Source organism: Fulmarus glacialis, unplaced genomic scaffold (genome assembly GCF_000690835.1).
Source record: "Fulmarus glacialis isolate BGI_N327 unplaced genomic scaffold, ASM69083v1 scaffold26806, whole genome shotgun sequence".
In the NCBI taxonomy this organism is placed as follows: Eukaryota; Metazoa; Chordata; class Aves; order Procellariiformes; family Procellariidae; genus Fulmarus; species Fulmarus glacialis.
Genome location: NW_009216824.1, coordinates 6,350 through 29,810, shown reverse-complemented (window position 1 = coordinate 29,810; position 23,461 = coordinate 6,350). Strand labels below are relative to the sequence as shown.

Genomic DNA, 23,461 nt, shown 5'->3' with positions numbered 1-23,461 from the left:
CCCCAGCCTCTGACTAGGAGGGGGGAGGAGGGGGAAAAAACAACCCACAGAACAAAACAGGCAAACTTTTAGAATGTGCTTCTTCCACCTGAAACCAAGACCCTTGCAGATCACACATGGATAAAGTCTCACTGTCTTACTCTCATCTAGGGCTCATTTTCAGCTGGATACCCAATAGCTGAGATATCTCCTACCGCACAGAAGTCCACACTGTTTTACTGGACCTGAAAAGCTTCGTGTCCTATATTTCAGAGCACAACTATACCTGGGAATTCATCCCTGCCCCCTTTGTTCTGTGTCCGCTTGTTGTCAAGTCCCTTTTATCTGACAGGAGGTTGAATCCGGGGAGACATAGATCACAAGTAATACAGTAGAGCAAGTTTTATTAGTTAATCTGTTATTATCAGCAGGTAATCATTCACACAGTTCAGTCACACATACTCAGTTATCTGGTTAGTTGGGAGGCCAGCCCCAGAGCATCACAGTGGTCTGATAGCAGCTTGCAGGTAGGTGTTCAGACAGTCTTTCAAGGGGTGCTTTGTTCCATCGGGTATATGTATATATATATTCCTGTGGTCTCTACCTGCATCTAGCAGCCACCACACTCTTGGACGTGGTCCAAGTTATACAACCTGTTGATGCTACCGTGACCTTGGACAGATCTGGCAGATGTTTGGTGTTCTGAATTTATCAGCTCTTGCAGATTCAACAGCGTTGTTAGTCTCTGGAGCTTATCAACTGCTGGGATACTTTCACACACTACCTCAACACATACTGTTCTTCTCTTCAGCCTGCGGTTTTCTGGTAACTGTTTCTCCATCCACATTCATAGGTACGAACAAAACCCATGTGCACACTCACACAGAAGAGGACAACTTCACGAGTTCAGTAACAACAGAACTATAGCATTAAACCTTGTTACATTTTATTTCTACATGGGTGATACACATTAGTTTTTCCAAGTGAAAACAGGGTTTTAAAAATCATGTCTAAACTCCTTATACTCAGATGAAACATGCTTTCTCTCAGCTCTGAGAAAGATACAGCAAGGCATGCAGAAAATACTGACAAATCTACTTGCAAACAGTAGTCTCTTTTGGAAAGGCCAGTTAAAAGAAAGAAGAAAAAAAAAAGAAAATCTTCGAAAGCCCATGAATGCAGAGTACCTCCTAATCCATTATGTATGGCTAACTGAGCAGTTAGCTTCTAAGCCAGGAAGCTATTACCATTGAAACCTCACCTAGCTGTACTGTTTTCAGGGAGATGACTTGCTCCAACCATTTTTCTCCTGTTTTCCCCTCTTCCTAAGCACTCTTTATCTACCCAGCCCAGCCAATTACTCTGTTGCTATCCTTGGTCCTTCCTTCCTTCCCACCCAATCTCTCTCCGAGAGGAAATCTGGAGTCAGATCCCTCTAGAGGCATTCAAGCTGCCCTGAGTCTTATTTTCTCAGCCACATACCACTTACCCTCTTGGCCTGATCAGGAGGAGCCCAAGCAGCTGCTGAACGCAAAGCAGAGATACATCTAGCCCACAGTACCCGTGTTGCTTCTCAGGGAAAAATGTTTCCACCTATACTAGCTGGCCAACTCCAGCTGTACTTGCCCCAATCTAGTGCCCTCAGCTCCTCTGTTTTGGAGGCTTACACAATGTACCTCACACCATAAGGTGAGACTGTCTCTACTTCCCAAATCCTGTGTGGTTTTGAAATAGTACATTTTGATAAAGGAGATTAAAACAAGAACAGAATGAATTCTCCTCAAAAGAATTCAGCCCTCGGCTGTACAACTTACACAACCTGCCTGACGTAACGCCGCAGCACACTGCTGGCGCGCAGCAGCTGAGAGCTCGGTGCTACAACTGTCTCTGCTCAGCAGCATCTGCCCAGAGACAGGGGACGCACCACCAACGCAGTAACCATTTCTCCCACCCCACCCTGCAGTCTTGGGAGACACAACCCCTCCAGACAGGCCAGTCTGGGCCACCAAGCCCTGGTCAACACCTACTCTAAGGACTCAGCAAACGCACTATGCCCGGGGACCACAGAGCAGCCTTTTCAATACTGACAGGACTGAACTGGGCAATGCAGGTGCAGATCTGTTGGATCCTGCTGCGCGGTCACACAGACCACTCTCCATGCCTGGCCTTTTACCTAACCTTGCCAAAACAGTTGAGTCTCAACACACAAATTGTCCGCGACCTTGAGTTTTATTGTGGGGTTGAAGGCACATAAGCTATGAGAACAACGGAGTTCAGGCTTGCAAAGGGGTGCTCTCTGCCTCACGTACCCACCTTGCCTTTGTGCGTTTCTTGAAGCCACTGGCGAAGGCGGATCAAGCAACTCTCTTGCATTGGAGTCAGCTGGCCCAGATATCGCTCAATGTAATCAGCATCCAATTTGTCAGCTGGAGGAAAAACAAAAAAGAAGAACAATTCAGAAGAGACTTGGCTTAGCCAGAAAGGAGATGTGCAGTTATTTCTACACATCAGGTTACTTAGGATTTATAGTGTAAGAGCGCAGAAGCCCTCATTTTAGCTGCCTGAGGGAAGTGAGTGAGTGATATTCTCACGGTGATTAGGGCATGAGGACACAGACAGCATGTAAGGTATCAAAGCTAGATCAGTCCACCTGCCTCTTAGAACACTAATATTTCATTCAACCCTGAAATGCTCCAGCAGGAGCTTTAGAAAAAAAACCAAAAAACAAAAAACCAAAAAAACAGGAGCTTTGGCACTCATCTCATTAACCACTCTGAGACCTGGGCACTTAAATCCCTTGGTGTCCTAAAGACCTCGTGCACGATTCCAATGACAAGAGGCTGAAAAGCAGATAGCTAAAAACTGAAATGTTATTCTGCTTACGGACACCAGAGGGAAAGGGAGAATAACACTACCATTTCTGACAGCAAGGGAGATTTCTGGCATGAGAAGTCCTGTACATACCAGCAGCTCAAGGTCCCTCCAGATCAGAGACAAAGGACAAGGGGTTTGAGTCTGCCAGCATTCAAAGATAGAAGCAGATGTGCCATCCGAGGCGTGTATGAGCAGAGGCCAGCAAGGAGGTACCCAAAGAGGAACAGCACAGGCCAGTAGCTGTGCTGGAGGCATGCAGGCACACGAGGAGGACGGCTGGGAGGAGGATCTCTGAGCTAGCTCTTCATCAGGCAGGATTTTTTTTTCAACAGATACCATTAACTACAGAATAAGGCCTGGACACCCACAGGATACGCTGTTGCTGACTGATAATACAGAAATTATATTTGGTAAGTGCTATGCCCCCACTGAATCCACAGAGCTAGCAAGCTGGGGAGCAGACCCAGGGAAGCTAATCACTTCCTAAACATGAATATAAGCAGAAAAGTAAGAGCTACTCTCCTCTTCTGCTAGATGGGATCTGCCACTCTTTAATCTCAAAGCACATGAACATTTCTTATAGTCAGCTCCTCTGTGAATTTCAATCCTTTTTCCAGATGGATTCCAACACAGAGAAGCTACCAGAAAAGGTCTGGTGAGACCAGACCTATTGATAGTTCCAAATTCCAAGCTTTTTCCCTAGCTACACTCAGCAAAACAAGTGCTGTCTTTCCTTCTGAGGAATGACAACTCCTATTTCTAATACCACAGCTCTAAATTAAAACGTCCCTCCTATCTCTTTTTGTCAGAGAATAATTTTATTTAGTCTAGAAGATACCATCAGATCAACACACAGAAAGATAGAGTCCGATTCAGGCATTTTGTGTGAGAAATGCATTAGGCAACACTCTGCAAGTTTGTCTTGGCTTGATATGGGGGCAAAAACCATCCAAACCAATCCCCAAGAACATTAATTTTGAAACAGCCAAAATGCTTCATTATAATTCAGTTATAGCGTACTCAGGATACCTTTAAGTTTCTCCAATTTAAAGTATAAAATACCTTAAAGTTCTGATGAAAACCAAGTTTTTTCCCAAGCTCAAACAAAAACATACTGCCTGCACAGTTTTTCTTGGCTTTTCAGTTTTGGGAAAAAAGTTCCATTGTTTGTGTTTTTCTTGAAGAAAGAAAATAACTTTCCCTCCTCTCCACCCACAATCCAGAAGAAAAACCTCATGCCAAAAAAATAAAAATAAACTCATCAGTCAGTGCTACTCAAGGCATTTAGATTGCCAGCAGCTGCTGCTGCCTGGACAGTGCATACCATCAGGGCTGACAGCCTCTGCTGGAGGGCAGGAGCTGCCAGTTTGCTCTTTGGTAGTTCCACGAGCCCCAGACTCAAGCGGTAAGTCATCAGCATCGTGTCCAACAGCTGGGGTTTGCTCATCCTTCTGTCTGCACACCGGGGGAGGTGTCCAGCGGGGGATGAATGTGATCCCTTGGGAGATCAACTCCTTCAGATAGTGTTCTATCACTTCCTTGCCCTGAAGGGGAAAACTCTCATTAGGAAAAAACAAGCCCATCTCCCCCAAACCAGCAAGGTGCAGAAGAGTCTTCCTCAGGACAGATGAATAACGCTGTTAGAGATAAACAGAAGGGAAACAGTTGTCTCCTTCCAGGTCTGCATGACCCTGTTGGAAAAATTACAGTACAAAGCACCATACAAACAGTGGATTATAACACTGGCCAGGCAAATTCCAGTGCTATGGATGCAGCTACCTTTATAACACTTTTATCCCATTCTCCTGCTCCCAAACGATCAGTTAGCTGCCCTGTTCCTCCGCAGCCCAGGGGAAGAGACCACCAAAAGGAAGCACCTCTGCCCAAGCTACTGGAGAGACAGGGTGCTGATTTTTACCCAGAACTATCTCTTCCTGCATGAGAACAGTGTCCTCAGTGTCTGAGGAGCCTGGCACCCACAGCATCCACTGCGATCCTCCTCTGGTACAGCCTGCTCCCTCCCCTGCACAGACACATTCCAGCAAGCAGATTGTTTTTGCTCATTGCACACTGGCTTTTTCTTCATTTGCCCTGCTGAGGCATTTCAGAGACATATGCGAGTGTATAAAACTACAGTGGGTCTATTTTACAGAAAAGAAAATAGAGGCACACCGAGAGCAGGCGTTTGATTTTGGTTTTACGGCACAAAGGGAAGCCCATCTTACCCGCTTGATGTTTGAAGTGTACTGCTTCATGGCAATTTTTTCCACTGTGCTTTCAAAGCCAAAAAATGACTTGATGTCAAGAGATGCAGACTGTTCAAAGCAAGTCCACTCTTCATTCTCAGGGTGAACCTAAGCCCAAAGATACACATATAGTTGGATGGTAACAGATAGGTCACATTATGGCAGGGCCATTGCCCCTGGTACCAAACTGGCTATTTAATCTCCAGAGCTACAGAGTGAGGGGTCAGAAGGGGCTTCCTATGAGGCACTCACAGACCCACATTTAACAGTCAGTTTAATTCTCCCAGGATAATAGAAGCACATCATGAACTGGACATATGGACGTTTGTGGTTAACCCAGCATTCTTCACATGCACGAGAAAATCAAGATTAAAACCCATCTCTGCCCCAGCAGACCTGAACAGTAATATTTGTAGCAGAAGTTGCACTAGAATAGTAGTGAGACTGCCCACTTGAAACCATCATGTCAAGATCTCCTTATGGAAAGACAGGGATTGCCTCTCAGAACACACAACTAAAAACCTCTACATCTGTAAAAGAATAAAAATGCAAAACAGTTTTTTCTAGTTTTGGGTAGGAAACTCAGCCACTAATGTCAGTCTTCCCCCCAAAACAGGAGACATGGCAGAGCGGGGAGTTTTCCCACTGTCAGTTCAATATCCACCTTTCCTTTCTAGCCATTTCCCCTCAGTTACTCTATATATGGTAAAAACCTACATAATCTTTTCCTCTTTTAAACTTAACCCTTTTCTGAGAGGGCTCTGCCTTTTCTCTGTAGGTGCTGCTGTTCACAAACTGACATGAAAGAAAAAAATTCCAGCCCCCACACAAAGATAGGAGCGCTATAAAGGACACAAATTCCCCCAGGGGAGATATTAAGTAACTGCAAGAACAGGATCATATTTCTCCAAGTTGCTTCAGAGAACACTGCAGAAAAGGAAAGATGAGAATAAACCTGTTTCCGGTGCACTCTGGCAGGGAAAAGGGAACTGGTAAAAATAGAGCAGGGAACCATCTTGAGGATGCAGACAGCTAGCTCCCGCCCTGTTCCAGGAAAAGCGCTCCCCTCAAAGCCCAGCTGCTGACATTTCCTTCCGAAGGACAGGAGCCGGAGGCAACACAGCCAAAATCAGCAAGTGCAACAATGTCCGAGTGATTCCAGAGTTGACCATTTCAAATCTGTCAGAGCCTTTCACAATGATGGAAGTTTGATTTACTGTAGTTTTTAGGAAGCCCCATGCATCACCAAGTGATCTCTCATTCACGAAAGCCCCTCATCATCCAAAATGTTAACAGCTTTTCAACACTGTCTTGCTTGAAACAGATGCTACTTACAGTTTGCTTACTCCCAAGAAGCTGAGCTGTTGTCCAGTTGCCAAAAGGGCAGGTAAGTAACAGGATCTGGACTTTTGTTTAGGGAACAAAAAGCAATATCCAATTGCTTTCAGAAACAGATGAAGCTATTTAATGGTGACTGAGCCCTAATAAAACGATTACAATGAAATGGCACACCGTTGCTGAAGACAGCCACAAAATGAGACATCCCAGGCCACAAATAAGGCTTAAGACCTTTTTCCAAATATTTAGAGCATGAAGATCATGACAAAATGCTAAAACTTTCACTTATTTGCAGGCCAGACTTTCCTCTGGCCCTCATCATAATAGATATTGAGGGTTTCCTTCTAAATATCCAGATCTAAATACATGCCCAAGCTCCAGATGCTTTTATTAACTTGAATTTCAATCCAAAAGGAACTCAGGGAACATCATCAGTTCTGGAGCACTAACTGTGTTTTCTACTCTCACCCTAGGGCCTAACACTCCAGTCAGAGAATCACAATCAACCTAAAAAAGCTTCTCAAGCCCTACGAAAGCACTGGAAAAAGCCTGCAACCTAAGACCCAATGGCCTACCAGTCTAAGAGTATCTAAAATCATATTATGCAACAGTCCAGTGTTCAAATTCATTCGAGCAACTTCACCCCATATGTTAGCACATGATTTTCAACACTTCCTTCACAGTCAAGTAGAAACAAGGCACTTACTGAGTAGCTACAAGTCTCAAGGACGACAACACGGTTGGCAAAAGTCTCATTGTGGGCTTCAATGCGGAGAGTTCGCTCTTTCCAGTTCACTGTGTTTTTCTGGATGAAGAAAACATACTCTACCCCTGCAATCTGAGAAGGATGAAGAACCAAAAGGAGAGGCAAAAAAAGAGAAAGAGAAAGAGTAACTTTAGAAGCCTCTATCTATCCGAGCCAGCCAACAAAATCCAGGATTCTCTGCCTCCTGGGTTCCGCTTGCCTTCTTTAGCAGCCTAGGAGCGTCCACGTTCAGTTTGCAGCTCCGTTCAATGATATGTATAGCTCCGTCATCACTCCTGGATTCATGCAGGATTTCACTCCCCAGGAAGACTGGGATCTCTGGACATGTAGGAAAGCGCTTCTCATATGCCTGGAAGTGAAAACAAAACAAATTTCAGCTTCTGAGTAGATCAACTTTAACTCTTCCTGAATTAATTATTTCCCTTCCAGCAAGAGTCTGACAAAACAGATGCCCTTCACCTCTGAGAAAAGGGGAGCCAACGCAGAGGGTGAAGTTAAAGCAAAATAATTATGAACAGAGCCGGCATCCACTCATGTCAGTCAGCAAGCTAAGCATGTCTTAACATAACTTTCATTCACACATGAAGTAGAAAGAAAAGCCTGTTGTTAGAGAGTACTGGGAAGGGACTCTTAATAACTTGAACATCAGGAACCTAATCTTTAGCTAGAAAAAGCAAGCACAGCTCTGCTGATTTCTACTAGCTAAAGACTTGACCCAGAGATAATAAAATTCGAGTCAGACATATTGGCTGTATGAAGGAGTAAAAATATTTTAAAGCACAGGAGTATTCAAATGTGATGTGTCAAACAGTTCTAGTTGTCCTAGACTACCAATTATTGGCTACTCACTTTACCTTGATTTATCCATTTCTAAAACAATTCTGTCCTGGTTCTGAAATCTTCCTTGTTTTAATTAACCCACATCCCTCTGAAAAGCCTTTTATCCCAAGCTTCTTTATCAGCTCTAGCAAAAATCCAGCTGTCCATGGCACTTGCAGCAAAGTTAACTTGCATAAATGCTACCTACTGTTGCTCCTCTTTCCCCTAACTTCTCCATCTCTCATTGTATTGCAAGATCTTCGCAAGATGGAATGTTTTCCTTGGATTTCTGAAAAATGTCTTGCATGTTGGGATGCTATTGTAAATAGGTAATTGAAGCAACACTAGCACAAGTTGCACAAGAAGCCAGCCCAGGATTCAGCTACAGCTGCAACAGGAGGAGAACCCGTGCTCCTCCCACAGCACTCTCAGAAAGCTACCCCATTTTGGTCATAATATTTTTTTGCTATCATTCCACAGACGAGCCTAACCTCTATGAACTGCTGCCATCTTTCCATCTTCCAAGACGGGACAATCATTTTATACAGCATATAATTCTCTCACGAGTATTTATATTCTGTCTACCACAGAAGAAAATATTAATGTGACAATGATCGAGATCAGCTCAGTTGTCAGCACGTGCACAGTGCCATGGGCACGCTCAGGGGTGACTGCATTCCCCGTTACCACAGCAGTTCAAAGGCTGGTTGCCCCTGTACGTATTCATGTAGCCTGGTGCTGTGAATAATAACTGCCCTTAAAATAGCTCAGGCACTTAAGGACACATTCCAGATCTCCTGCTCCTAGACCTCTGAACAGAATAGAAGTTATTGCAGATTATCGTATTGCTCTAGTACCAGGGGAAAAGTGCAAGCAGACTACCAGCTTGAGTTCTGGCCATGAACAAAGCGCACAGGTCTTTAAATCATCCTCTCCAAGTCGCTGAGTAATGTTCTGCTTGCTTTCCCACATTTCTTAGAGAACTTCCCTATATCTGTGAGGCCTCTACCTGTGCTTTTCTCTCCTGATCACAACTAAAACGTTTTATATAAATATAAAGCTTCCCATGGCAAGTGACTGTTTCCCACACCAATCCACCTGGCTCCATACAACAAAAGCACACTCATTGCTTTAAGAAGCTTAAGTTGTTACAATGGAAATTCAGAGATAGCAGTCAGGCACTGCCGCAGGATGCTTCCAGCTATCCACTCCTGGTATACTGCACTTTCCTCAAGGGTCACAGAGCATAAGGGGTGCATCCCTTATTACCCACTCTCTGATATCTGCAGTTGCCAGCACATTAATCTTCTCAGGAAAAGTTAATACTTCCTACTTGTGCCTCTACCTGTCCTCTCCCGATCCTCCAGACTCCAAACCACCATCTAGTGCTATCTTGAGGTCAAAGCCTTCACCCTCTTCTCCCTTGCTAATCTTTTCTATTCTAGCACACACAAGCAAGAGTCTCTCCAGGCCACCCAGACCACCCATTCTTAGTTACTAGTCTCAGCATTCAAGCAGCTAAAGCTGTGAACACCTTTGGAATACCAGAATGTTTAGCAACTATTTTTCAACTGTTTGTCCCATGCCACTCCTCACACATGCCCTTCTCATACTTGCAAAAAGTGTAACTGAAAAAACCCTACCCTAAAAGAAGGGTGCCCCAGTTAATCCCATGACTTTGGAAAACAGCAGCTAGCACAGAGGCTACACAACACCTTGAGTGCCAGAAGATCATGTAAGCACAGTACTATGATTGTCCATAGGCTTGACAGCAAATCACAAGTCCGCCTAAATACCCCTAAAATCCCGCACCTCCATTCCTGCAAGGAGTGCCAGGCCCTCCTCGCCCTCAGCTACGCAGCACCATATCCCTCGCTGCCTGAACTCAGGCACGCTCTCCACCGCCTCGGCTCACAGCTCCAAGCAAGCAGGTAACACTGTACGTTCCAGGGCTCCGTGTTCAATGACCAAGGACTAACCGTAGGAAGCAAAGTCTGAGCCAACACCATCTATTTCTCTGGGTCAAGATTAGGGCTGGCCAAGGATTTCTTGCCAAGTACTCATGATTTCCCACAAATTTAAGAAGTGCAAAGCAGCTGTGCCACGAACATTTGAGGCAGTCTGCAGAGAAACAAGAGCTGTTCTACTAGGACAGTGAACGATTAAAGCACAGATACCCTCCAAAGGCCTCACTTCAAAGGCTTCACCAGGAATACTGAGCTGTAAGTGCCTTCTTGCTATTAAAAGACTATAATGGCCAATCTGAAGCCCCCCGCACCACCACTGAATAGCTCTCTGGCTCTGATTTGAAGATCAAGCCACTGGATCTCAACAAACAGCTGTTTTTTTCTTCTCTAACTATGCACTTGACACAGCTGGAGACAGGCTTCCTAATAAACTGCCATTAAATCTAGAAAAACCAAGACCAGGACAACTACTAACAGAGTGCAGTCACTATTTCGGACAGCTAAACATCTGGAGAATGAAGAAAGGTCAGGGCAGAGAGGCACATGTCTAAGCACAGCCCTGGTGATATAACTAAGATAACTGCCCAAACCCATCACCTAAATAGGTAGAACATTTCCATACTTGAGAAAGAATCCCTTTCACACATTGGTATTAAGTCCTTTGCTAATCTTCTTTGCACAACAACTCTAAAAATACAGCAGCTGAAGATGCCTGAGATCACATGAAGGACAGCTGAAGCACCACGCTGCAGTCGCAATAAAGTTGTACTGTTAACATGCCTGATCTTTCATCACTGAAGAGACTTAGCTATCAGGAGAGCAATCCATCTTTTGCACCCAGCATCCTCTTATCAAAATCAGTATCTATACACAACAGTACCTTTTTGCTCCAGCAGAGAAACTGAAGGAAATCAAAGACAGAAATATTAATTTTTTTTTTTTCAAACCATTGCCAGAACTAGTTGTTATTTTCTCCTCCTCTATGATTCTGCAGAGTGCAAGGTGAACAACAGAATACCCCAGTCAAATGAAAGGCACGGAGTACTTAATATTAGCTTGTTTTAATACTTCGGCTGCTAATCTGCCTGCATTTACTCTTTCATCTCCTTGCTGCAGTAACTCTGCACTGACTAGTATATAGGAACGGTTTGTCTCTCCCTTCTCTGCCCCTCCTTCCCCAGAAGGAGCAACAGCAGTATTGTGCCACTACTTTCTCTTAAGTGCGTACCCACAATATTGCTTTAAGACAATCACCTTGTTGACTGAAGTCTTGAACAGGATCAAATATATATATATATAAAATGAATGGCTCCATGAAGCCACTCCCTCCCTTCTTCTAAGCCCCACTGGGATCAACACGGACAGGCAGAACCAGCTAACACTTTGCGCACCTCCTGCAAATCCTCCAGCCCAAGCAAGCCAACACGTCACGCCGAATCCCGGCTTGGGCTCCTTTTCTGGCGCGATCAGTCTCTAGTATTGACTTCACACCAGATTGGATTGAATAAAATCCCCAAGCAGTTGCACAGCAGGAGGAGCTGTCTAGGCAAGCCAGAGGTCTGCACACACTTGGTTTACCAAGCAAACTATCTCAACAACCCAGTTTACATTAGTTATTTTCTTAAAGGTTCAGATTAACGTGCTCTCTTTGTACCCAGAAGAGCCATTTCACAAAAGCTGGTGGTTCAGGCCCACCAGTGTCCTTCCCTAAATCAAGCTGGTTTTTCACAGATTTCTTGCAAAAGAATTGTTGCAAAAAACAGTGCAATGTTGGTTTTTTGTCGTGGACTGTATACATAATGTGACCAACATACAAATGTCATTTAGATCTTTGCAGTTATCTCCCTCAGACTGAAATTACACATTAAATTTCACAAGAGAGCTGGGTGAAAACAGAGTTCAAACAGATCCCAAATCCCTCTCTGAGATATTTTGCTTGGAAATAGAACCAATTGGTTTTGAGTGCATCTAAAGTATAAAAAAAAAAAATTAGTTAGATACAGATGGCAGCCTGTTGGAATTAAAAGATTCAAAAAAGTAGAAAGTAAATGAAAAAAAGTTACAATTCCTAGCTAAAAAATTTAAAACATGCAGGAAAGTCATAACAGATACTCAAGGTTTCGGTAGCGTCAGATCTTCCTTTCACACCAAAGGGAAAACGAGGGAAATTTGTACAAGGCTGCAGTGCGTGTGTTTCTGTGAACGTGCCACTGGCATGACCTGCCCCGCTATCCCAAAGCACCTCAGCAAATGTGCTGCGGCCACACGTATGGCCAAGCGGCCACACGTATGGCCAAGCAGCCACGGGGGACTGCCACAGCATGGGGTGTGGAGAGGGGGGCTCTTCAGCCTTACCGCATAAACCCAGACCAGCGATAGCACAGACAAGGCTATTTCAAACTGCTTACAGAGTGACCTCTGCACCCCGGTCCAAGACCCCTTAGTGCTACAGGAGCTGACAAATGATTAATCACACCAAGCAACGATTAATCGACAGTGATACGGCTGACTATGAAATCAGTAAAGAGTGCTTTGACTAAGGTTTTGCCCTGCAATCTCCCGGCAGACGCGTCTGAGTGGTTTTACCTGTGCTAGCCAAACAGTTTATGGGACCAACACTGACAGACGAACATACCTTGTGAGAAGAGTCTTTGAGGACAATGCAAGGAAGCCACACTTAAGTGTCCTAAATTGTTGGTCAAATACACAATAACCAGTACAAAGAAATGCATCTGTGAGAAGAGATTGCCTTGAAGGTCAGCCAGATGCCAAACAAGAACAAGTTATACAAGAATACAAGTGTCAAAATGAAAAAATGACATTCCAAAGCCTCACAACCACAGAGAAAAGGGGAAATTACCCTTTGCTACAAGCCCTCTATTTCACCTGCTTAACCCCTTTCCCTCCAGAGCACAGAGGTGCTCTCCGAGTCCTTCACCTTCCTAGTACCAAGGTGTTACACATATTGACAGTGCAAGTGTGTTCCTGCTCCCCCCTCCAGTTTAATCTCCTGTAGACTGACAATAGCTGTATCACTGCGTTTCCTATACGATCCAGAGAACATGGCCAGAGGGCAGGATCTTTTATAACAGCTACTCCAGTTTCTCCTCTGCAGGTTTCAACATCCTTTTCTAGCAAGTGACCTTGAAATCAATTACACAACAGAGGCCTTAAGAATCCAAAACAACAGGGACATCCAAGCACTGAATTACTGCATGAAACAAAACACCTTAAAAACCAAACTCTCCTGCACACGCTGAGGCTCCCAGCAGTTTCTTCCAGCCCAGTGGCTGCCGGGTCCTGAATGGATCCAATATCCTCCAACAAGAGACAGCTTTTGATAGATGATCTAGTTTCATACCTTAATATCCTAGAGGGAATGTTATCCTCTCAGTCTTAGGGCTGCAAACCGACTCCCAGGGCAGCAGTTCTGGCTTTCTCCCCACACCAGTCACCTAAGAGAGGTGATTCTTCAAGCTTCTCACTAATACACAGCAAATGGGCAAACTGGTTTGGATTCTCCCTGTCAGCATGCAGGCCCTTTAGCAAAGTAAATATACAGAGCTTGCATGCTAAATGCTGCTGCCTATGAAATCGTGCAAAAACACACCAAGCTATTTTGGAACAGCGGTTGGCAGGAAAACATTCATCTTCTACTTGGTAAGTGATGCCCTGAAGTGGCTGCACGGCCATCGTGTCTTTAGGGTTTGGTTGGTTCTTTTGAGGGTTTTTGGGTTGTTTTTGTTTGTTTGTTTTTAATACTCATAGGGCTTCCTTAGTGACAGCATCATGGAGATCTGTTTCAGATTCCAGCAAGAGCACAGGAATGGAAAAACTATGGACCGACTGCTGTACGATGCCAAGATGAACTTGAGGGACATTCAAGAGTGTGAAAACTCAGCTATTGGGGAAAATGATATTGTGTAGAACACATGAAAGAACTAAACTTATTCACCTGATATTGACTATAACAGTTTCTGTCTACATTATATGAATATGTTACAAGGATAAGACTTCATCCTTGTGCTAAGAGGTAAAACACTTCAGACACTCATGATCAAACACAGAGTTTAAATCTGTATTAATTAACGAGATTCCTCAAGGTCATGTTACAGCCATGTGAAGTTTGCCAGGATAAAGGAAGAAAACATACATCTATGTTCAGATGAAGGGGAAATGAGGAGGAGATACGATATCAAGTTTTGAGCTAAAGATGTCCAGATCATAATCTTTGAAAAGAGATGATGAAAAGCAAGATAAGACCCCTCATCACTTTTAAGTAGGAAATGGATGCATTTGGACTAGCTTTTGAGCAGCTCTAATGATACATAAATATCTCTCTCCAGATTCAGGTGTTTTCAGATTATGGCCTTCTAGGAAAAAGTAACCATTTCATCTTGCAGTCCCTCTTACTACTTAGTCTAACTGCTGAAGGGAACCACAGGGTCTGCATACATATTCACCAGACACAATAATCCATTTGCTTTGTAATCACTACAACAGATACCTGCTTCTCACTAGCATAGTAGTGCAAAATGAAATACATGTGAAACAATTGGGAGCAGAGAGGGATCAAATATTTGGGGTGCAGAAATGCACTAAAGTCAGAGAAAGGGGATCTTCATTTTAAGGAGCTGCAGAGCATCTGCAGAGTAGCAGAAAAAGTCTTTGGGGCTGAGAAAACACACTTTTGCTGGAAAGAAGAAAAAGATGTGCCAGTGAGAAGTCCACTGGACCACAGTACCCAGGCTGCAAACATTGACCCAGTGTTATCTCTCCCTGGACTACAGCCAATAATTTGCCTCATTTCTTCAGATTTTGGTGAAAGGAACAATTCAGGGAGCAGCAGCTGTCTATTACAATACAGGCACAACTGAGTGACACAGCAAACCTACTAAAACTAGGACATGCACTGCAGCTGCACAAAGCTAACTCAGGAAACTACCAACGTGCCTGACCTCCTGTCTGAGAAGAAACAATACCCCATTCAAGCTATTCTGCTATAGCATGCTCCCCTGCTTACCAGAGAGAAGAAACTTGGTGGTGGAGCAGTTCAAGTCACAAACAGCACAATGCATTGGCCTTTACAAATAGCTATGGAAGTGATGCCTTATCCAGGAACCATTGCTAGCTGGTTGGACACATTTGCCATAGCCCATCGTGGAAAGAGACAGATACACCAAAATAGGAAGGCAAGGAAGCAGACATCTCAGGTGACTAACACCTTAAAGAGCAAAACACAGCAATCAGGTGTCACATCACTCACTCACCACTCAGTGAATCACCGCAAAATCAAAAAGGCTGGCTTACAAAGTTGCCTAGTTGGAAGGACAATCTGTCCTTGCCAAAAGCTGCTGTGAGAATTTATACAAATTGCCCATAATTCAGGGTCAAACTCAGGCAGGTCACTGTGCTTAGCAGTTAAAAAAACCATCCATGCTGGTTTAGATGTAACAATTGATGATGGTTCTAAATTTTCTCACCTCTTTTAGTCCCTGCTCAAGAGCTTATTATTTGTCTTCTGCACCTATGCATTCAGTAGAAGAGAGAAGGGTCTTTTAGTCACTACCGGAATACAAGATAATGGCAATACCTCCAGCTATGTTGTGTCTCTCTGCTATACTGCAGTGCCATTGAACTATAGCTTACTTTAGAGCTCACCCATTCAAGCACTAGACTGCACTGATAAGATTAAGCTTGAGACACAACTCATCCTTCAAGGAAATAAGCCTCCATGTTGCAGCTGGAGAAGGTGATTAAAGAAAACAGGGACTATCCTGTACAGACTCTTTGAATTACTGTAAATCTTCTCTCCAATCCACACATGGTGCCAGCACCATCCGCTCCTAAACCATTCTTGCCCAGCAAATGGAGTCTTAGCAGTGGCAATGCAAAGCTATCAAAGAGACTTGTATGATCCCAAGACACACTAAGCAGGTCAGATGTGCGGATGTTGCCAGCAGTTCTCCAGAACTCTGAATGAATAAGCAGTTCTTCCATCCACTTCCAGCAGCTGTGGTAAAGAGCACTCACCAAACATTTTCTACTCACTTGAGGGGAAACGTCCCACACCATAATCTCAAGAGAAATGTTAGCTCTTTGCTCAGCCTGACTATTGCTCACTCTCAACCTGCTTAATACCACGAGGAGGTGGCGGGGCACAGGGACCGAACACATGAATACAGCTGTGAAGAATCATCCCAGAGATCCTTATTTTCAGACTTGTGTTGCCAAATGCTTCTCAGCAGTAAGATGACAGGATATTTATAGTGTATCTTGACAGCCTGGTTTCAAACCATCAAGTCACACTGAAGCATCATGTCTTGAGTCAACACTAGATCCTCTGTAAGTGCATAAAATGTTAACCCAGTAGCTTCTGACAGTCACAACAAAAAACTTACCTTCAAAACATGGCAAAAAGAATAGACAAGGGAAGCTGCCTTCTTTAAAATACCTGGCACAGACCATCCACATCCAAAGATGATTTGTCTGCACTCAAGAGGCAAGTTCTATAGACCTAACAATCCTGCCAGAGAGAGTAGATTCTGTTTTGTAGGGGAGTATCCATTTCTTAACTACTGTGCAGATTACTCTTGGGACATTTCATGTCATATGTGGCATGGATTGAACACCAAAGAATAACAATTTTAAAACATTTTCCCCCTTGCACATTAATTCTCTCTCAATCTCTAGGATACTACCAACCAGCCATACCATTTCAGACAGTATCTGAAAACTGTGTCATTATCTACGTCACAGCAGCTCCAAAGGAGCTTTTGAGCACTGGGCATACAGGCTACATGCTGCAACGCTCTACCATGTCATCTGCAGCTATCCAAGGACACAGCGGGTAGCAGGCCACTGCAGGAACCTCTTCTCTGACATTCCTTCTCTGACATAAGCTCTGCGCTTAGAGCTCCACTCCAATCTCTTTGGCTACTCTGCACAGCCCTCTGATCAGCTGCACCAACACTGCTGCTTCAGAGGGATTCCAGCTGTCAGAAACCGCTCTGCTCTCCCTGCAGCAAGTGCTCTTCTGGTTCCAGAGTTCACACTTGAAAGCAGAGGCTACGAACCGGCATCAAATATTTTAGTTAAGATTCTACTTTTCTTTATTTAAAACCAGCCTGTGATGATACTAGAATAATGACAACAACTTGGAGCTCCAGATGGGGATATTCCGGTCTGTAATTACAATTAAGTATATAGGAACCCCCAAAAATGTATTCTGTGGTACATCTGTGTTGTAGGCACTGTAAGATATTGCACTGTAGTTGACCTAGACAGCCAATCTGCACATCTTATGTAGCAAGACAGCAGCAGCCTTTCTGAGACCTGGGTGGGCTGTGAACACACACATTGAACTTATCACTCTAAACAAACCCACAGAACTAACGTGATCCTTGCTAGACATTAGTCTGCTTGTACATTATACCGCTTTCACACACCATTTTATCTGTTACCAACATGTACTGCAAGCTCTTTGGGCCACACTGTGGTGCCTACCCAGCAAAAGAGGGCTCAGAGGTTCTGTTACAAAAGCATCACTGCATCAGTCAGTGAAATATTGAATCCTTTAAGACTCCACAGAGAGGAGAGCATGCACAATATATCAGGATTTAAGCAGTCTCCTTATATACTCAATGTGCTAAATGCAACAGGAAGAAGTCATTAAATAAAGCTACTTAAAGATCTAACATCTTTAACACAATGCATGTTGATGCTGAAAAGGCACAAACAAAAATAATTTTGAAAAGGTGTATGGAAAGCAATTCTAGCTGTCAGGACCTGAACTTCAGAGTTTCTTCTCCTGCAGCTAAACCTGATAGCTAAAATAGCAAGGGGCTGCTTTCAATTAGACTGCATATACAAGCCTCCCAACACTGTTGGCACAAAAGCACGTTGGGACGATTGTGAAATCAGTGATGCATTTTGATTTTAGTCGTACTGGATGTTTGACTCTTCCATGTAACCGTGGGCCAGATCCTCAACTGCTGTAAATGAGCAAAACTTCAGTGGCTGCAAAGCAGCTTTGCCAGTGTAGTCAAGGCTGATCTGCTGGTGGATTATTCAGGGGCAAGAGTGAGGACCCATGCCAAATCCAGTGACTACCATCAAGACTGCTTCAGCAGGGTCAGGCACGCGAGAAAGACGCCTCACACAGGGACCACGAATGTTTGCTTTTGATGGGCTACGACCCTGTGTTACAGGATGAGAGAGTAAAGACAATGGAGAAAGAATACTTTCTGCTGCTTACTCCGTTTGAAGTAATTTCTGACTCTAAATAAACCTGCAACATTTGTAGCCTGCACTAAATTTGCCACCCAGCTTGTTAGCGCCCCCGACACTCAAACCATACCGAGAAGGAACAGAAGTATACACCATTAATTTCCTACTTTATCTTACCTGAAAAATAAAGAACTCCAGATCAACTAAATGCAAAGAACACTGAATTGCCAATAAAACTAGGAAAGAGAGTCACAGAGCTGCTTGGAAGTACAGGTGGCAGGCCAGGACCTCAAATGACCAAGGTTTCACTTGCAGACACAGGCAGGGAAATCACAAGCTGCCACCGAACAGATCTGTTAGAGAGTCTGAGTGATGCTCGAGATAAGAAATGCCTCTTTACCACACAAACACCCGAAGAACAACTGCCCCCCACCCCAAACTAATATTGCACGTAGCAGAAGCACGCTAGACTGAAGAGTACCATTCAACCAGCGCAGCAAAAAACGTACACCACTGCTGTCCATGCATGCATTTTCAAGAGATCGGGCTTTCAGCTGCTCATATATGTGTCAACACATGCCATGGGCAGCACCAAGAAATGAGGTCAAGCAGAAAGAAGCACTGAATCACATCGTGCACATGTGGGGCTCAACAGCAGTTTGGTCTTAAGCACAGAGTACAGCTGGTACATGCAATGAGAGCCGATGCTACTGCAAACTTCCAAATGCCTGATCTTTGTTCTGTCTTTTCAAAACCATGACATATTTTTAGATAAGAGTAGTAAACCATTCAAAGGCTACAAACATAAAGCTGATATCCTATATGCAGTAAGCTTAAATGTCAAGTCACATCTATGTATTTTCACATATACATATAGCTTTTAACTAAACCCAGCCTTTAACCTACTAGTGTTGTGTTTTGCAGAGCTTTTGTTTCATAGAAAAGCTAGAATCTCAGATAGTAAAGTGATAAAGGTTTGATTTGGTTCAAGGTGTAAAACCTGCAAGCAGAACATTCCCCTTTTCAGGGTCTGCATCCTTTACCATTCCCTTGGTGCCAGGCTGTGCAGAAAGACCCCTCGCTTACAGCAGAAACCATAAATTGCTATCAGTAGCAATAAGAGCTGAATGAGAAGTACACTGTAAATGTGGCAAGAGGACCAAACAATTGACAGAAGTGCCGTCATGAAGTTTCTCATTTACACCACTACACATTAAGCACGGAAGACATGTAAGAGTCCCTGGAGGGGGTATTTCAGTTAGGAAACATCCTAAGCAAAATTAGTAGTATACCATAAAATATGCAAAAATGGAAGATGTCAAATCCAAGTGTGAAGGGCTGAGTGCACTACCAAAATTAATGGGAACAAAACTCCCCACTCCTTTCAAAGCTAAAACTATCTCATCTAACCTAGTAATTCATTGGCAACAAACTGTATTAAAAATGCTTCTCTCTCTTACCTCTGTTTCCTGTACAATTATGCATTTTGGACTGGCTCACCCAAATCACATTCTCATCTCCACATATCAGAGAGGGCTCACAACAATTTACATCATCCAGCGTAAGTTATCACTCATGAGCTATGTGGCAGAAATACTTCTCCTTCCAGATTTTTCCCTCTTTCTAATATTTTAGTAAAAAACTTTTAGCTTTAAGACTACAACTACTACAAAAAGAAAACAAAAAGGTTACACTTGGGGATTTTCTCAGCTGTAAAATAAAACAAGGAGACACATGCAGTCTCAGACCTGCTGATCTAACTGAAGAGAAGACGAGATCTGCCCAGAGAGGCATGGACAACCCATTTGAGGTAACAGCTTCATTTAAAAGGAGAAACAAAACAAAACAGAGAGATAAAATGGAAAGGAAAAACATGACAAGATAGCAAAACATAACAAACGTCAAGGTTCTTTTCAAGTATAAGGGATAAAGAATGTCAGGCACTGGTTATAATTTGAATAGCATAACATTTGTGATCCTTTAATGCGAGTGCAGATTAGGAACAAAGCAGGTAAAAATCACTACTGTGAATTTGGACAGGTGTGGAAAGATCGTCCTTTGTTTAAACCTTTTTAGGAGGGAGGACTCTTCTAGGAAGAAAAAAAAAATTCAAAACTCCTGAATGACCAGAAGAGACTTGGTAAGCTGATTCCTTTTTACTTCCTCAGATGCACAGGACTGGCAAAGAGAGCAAGGAGGGAAACGTGGTCCTCCTTCCAAGGACTTGGAAGATATGTCAAATTTACTGCCTACAAATGCCAGAAGGCAAGCTGCAGAAGTATTAGTAAGCAGTAGAGTGTAAATCCAGAGACAATTATCCAGAGACACACAATAACAAAGAGAAGGCAGGGCAGATCTTTTCAATGTGTATAAATACCTAATGGTAGGGAGTAAAGACGACAGAGCCAGACTCTTCTCAGTGGTACGCAGGATGACAGGCAATGAGCACAAATTGAAATAAAGGGAATTCCACTTAAACATAAGAAAAAAAAATTATTTACTGTCAGAGAAGTCAAACAGTAGAACAAGTTGACCAGAAAGGTTGTAGAGTCCCGATCCTTGGAGATGGACATAGTCCTGAGCAGCCTGCTCTAATTGATCCACTTTGAGCAGGGGGTTTGAACTAGATGATCTTCAGAAGTCTCTTCCGACTTCAGCTGTTGAGATTGGATTCTATGCTTCTGTCTGTGATGTGTGAAGTTACCTCAGGTCTGATACTTGAGGTGGTGCCTTGCTCTTTATGAAAGTGTTGGGCATTGCGAGTCCATTTAATGGTTGGACTCAATGATCTTAAGGGTCTTTTCAACCTAAATGACTATGATTAACAGTAAAAGCACCAGCTCATCTGTCAAGCAGATCCCCGTGCTGTCTAGAGAATGAGCTGCACACACATGTACTCACACATGTACTCTGTACAAGTCCAAGGAAGACAAATTAGGTTCCCGAGGGCAGGGCTCAACAAAAGGCATGGGAAACACTATGCGTTTGAACAAGGCCAGGAAGCAATGAATCGTTTGCCTCATTTGGCTATGACAACCCTGTTTCTCAGACCCTCATACCTGAACAAAGGACACACACTGTTTTCTACAGCGGGGTCCAAACATCCGAGGTTCTGAGGGAAAAATACTTTTCCTAACAAACAGTACTTACCTCATGACATAGCCTGAACAGACCCCAGGAAGTATGACCCTCCCCATTATACAGGTGAAGAATCAAGGAGAAGCGTATCAGGCCGAAGGGTGCACAGAGACCCATAAAATAAGAAGGTGTCTTGAGATCACCCACATGACCTCTGCTTTCCTACCATCAACCACAGTATGAGACCGCGGCACTCCAACGGTTCACACAAAGTATTTGCGGGGAAAAGATGAAAGCAGCTGAATATCAGGTTCCCAGTGCCGAGGAAGCTGCTGTCAGATTTATGTTGAAGCAGATTAACAGCAATGTCACGTGCTGAGGAGCAAAACAGCTTCACTGTACGCCCACTCTCTCTGCAAAACTTCCAGCAACTGACAGCTAGCACCTGACAGCTCTGTGAAATCTGCACTGCCTCCACACAAATGGAAGACTCCATCTGAACATATCAAATGCGATAACAAAGTCTGCACCCAACTCAGCCTGCATGGACTGCCACTAGATTGAAACACTGCTTTATAATGCCAGTCTTCAAAATAACACAGATCCTGCTGTGAACACATGATTTTTACAGGACATTAGAGTGGGACTAAGGGGTCTATATTCAGCTCCCTACTCCACTACACAGTCCTTTGGGTGACCCTGGACATGTAACTTGATCTTCATAAGAAAGAGGACTAATAATTTTGCTAAGGTAACAGGAATTTGAGTTTGCTGAACACCTAAAGGATGACATTTACAATCCCAGCCCTGAAATCCCAGGGAATTTTAAGTTCTGTCGTGTTGAAAAACTGAAAGCAAATAAAACTAAACCACTTGAAAAATAAACCCATCAAACCCTGGCCTTTAGGCTTTCTGCTAACAAGCTTACAAAGGATTTGTCTAGAGGCAGCCCTCCTATATTAGCAGCCGATCTATTGACGGGCATCTGGTGTTAGGTTTATCCTGCTAATATAGACCACAGGAATGTGGAGAGGTATGCATAGAGCAAAGGCTACCAGTATCTTCATAACAAGTACTGGTGTCTTATTCTAATACAGGATGCACTGAGAGAGCAAAGGAATGTGGTCAGAAAAGTTTCACTACCACAAACATCAACCCCAGACTGGCTGGGGCACTTCTACAGCACATTACTGGCTTGGCTGTTAACAGACATGGCAAACTTGGATAAGACTGGAAAGAGAAAAAGAGGGGGGGGTGGGAAATGGGCAGGGGGGAGCCCAACTGTCAGAAAGTGTTTATTGGCCAGCAGGAGTAGGGAGGTGATCGTGCCCCTGTACTCGGCCCTGGTGAGGCCGCACCTCGAATCCCGTGTTCAGTTTTGGGCCCCTCACTACAAGAAGGACATTGGGGGGCGGGAGCGTGTCCAGAGAAGGGCAACGAAGCTGGTGAAGGGTCTGGAGCACAAGTCTGATGGGGAGCGGCTGAGGGAACTGGGGCTGTTTAGCCTGGAGAAGAGGAGGCTGAGGGGAGACCTCATCGCGCTCTACAACTACCTGAAAGGAGGTTGTAGCGAGGTGGGGGTTGGTCTCTTCTGCCAAGTAACCAGCGATAGGACGAGAGGAAATGGCCTCAAGTTGCGCCAAGGGAGGTTTAGACTGGACATTAGGAAAAATTTCTTTACTGAAAGAGTGGTCAGGCCTTGGAACAGGCTGCCCAGGGAAGTGGTAGAGTCACCATCCCTGGAAGTGTAGATGAGGCGCTTAGGGACATGCTTTAGTGGGCATCGTTGTTGTAGGTTAACGATTGGACTTGATGATCTTAGACGTCTTTTCCAACCTTAATGATTCTATGATTCTATTTTGATAATTAGAGAGCATCAAAGTGAATGGCATCTGCTCTCAGCTGAGGAACAGCTGCTACCTTCAGGGTCCATTATTCCCATTTAAGACCAAACAAAGAATCTCTCCCCAGTTTTAGCAATGGAAATAGAAGACTGGAGATTGTTTTGGATAAAACAAATCTTAAGGCACTTATTTCCCAGGAATCCAGAAGAGGCAACATTGTCAAGAGGAACGCGATATATTACGTCAGGCTCTCCCTTCCATTCACGGGAATGATTTCAGCTACCTGAAATGGCTACAGCTTTCCATCCTCATTCTTGATCC

At 43.9% G+C, this 23,461-nt stretch overlaps 1 protein-coding gene across 1 annotated transcript in view; it reads right to left on the bottom strand.

Moving 5' to 3' along the window:
• LOC104077999 (SEC14-like protein 5) overlaps positions 1-23,461 on the bottom strand; it is a 33,333-nt gene that overhangs the window by 8,895 nt on the left and 977 nt on the right. The window contains exons 2-6 of the mRNA XM_009579444.1: positions 7,403-7,552; positions 7,144-7,275; positions 5,079-5,207; positions 4,178-4,397; positions 2,293-2,405 (exon numbers count right to left, since the gene is read on the bottom strand). Coding sequence (XP_009577739.1) covers positions 2,293-2,405; positions 4,178-4,397; positions 5,079-5,207; positions 7,144-7,275; positions 7,403-7,552 — 744 coding nt within the window. The remainder of the gene's footprint in view (positions 1-2,292; positions 2,406-4,177; positions 4,398-5,078; positions 5,208-7,143; positions 7,276-7,402; positions 7,553-23,461) is intronic.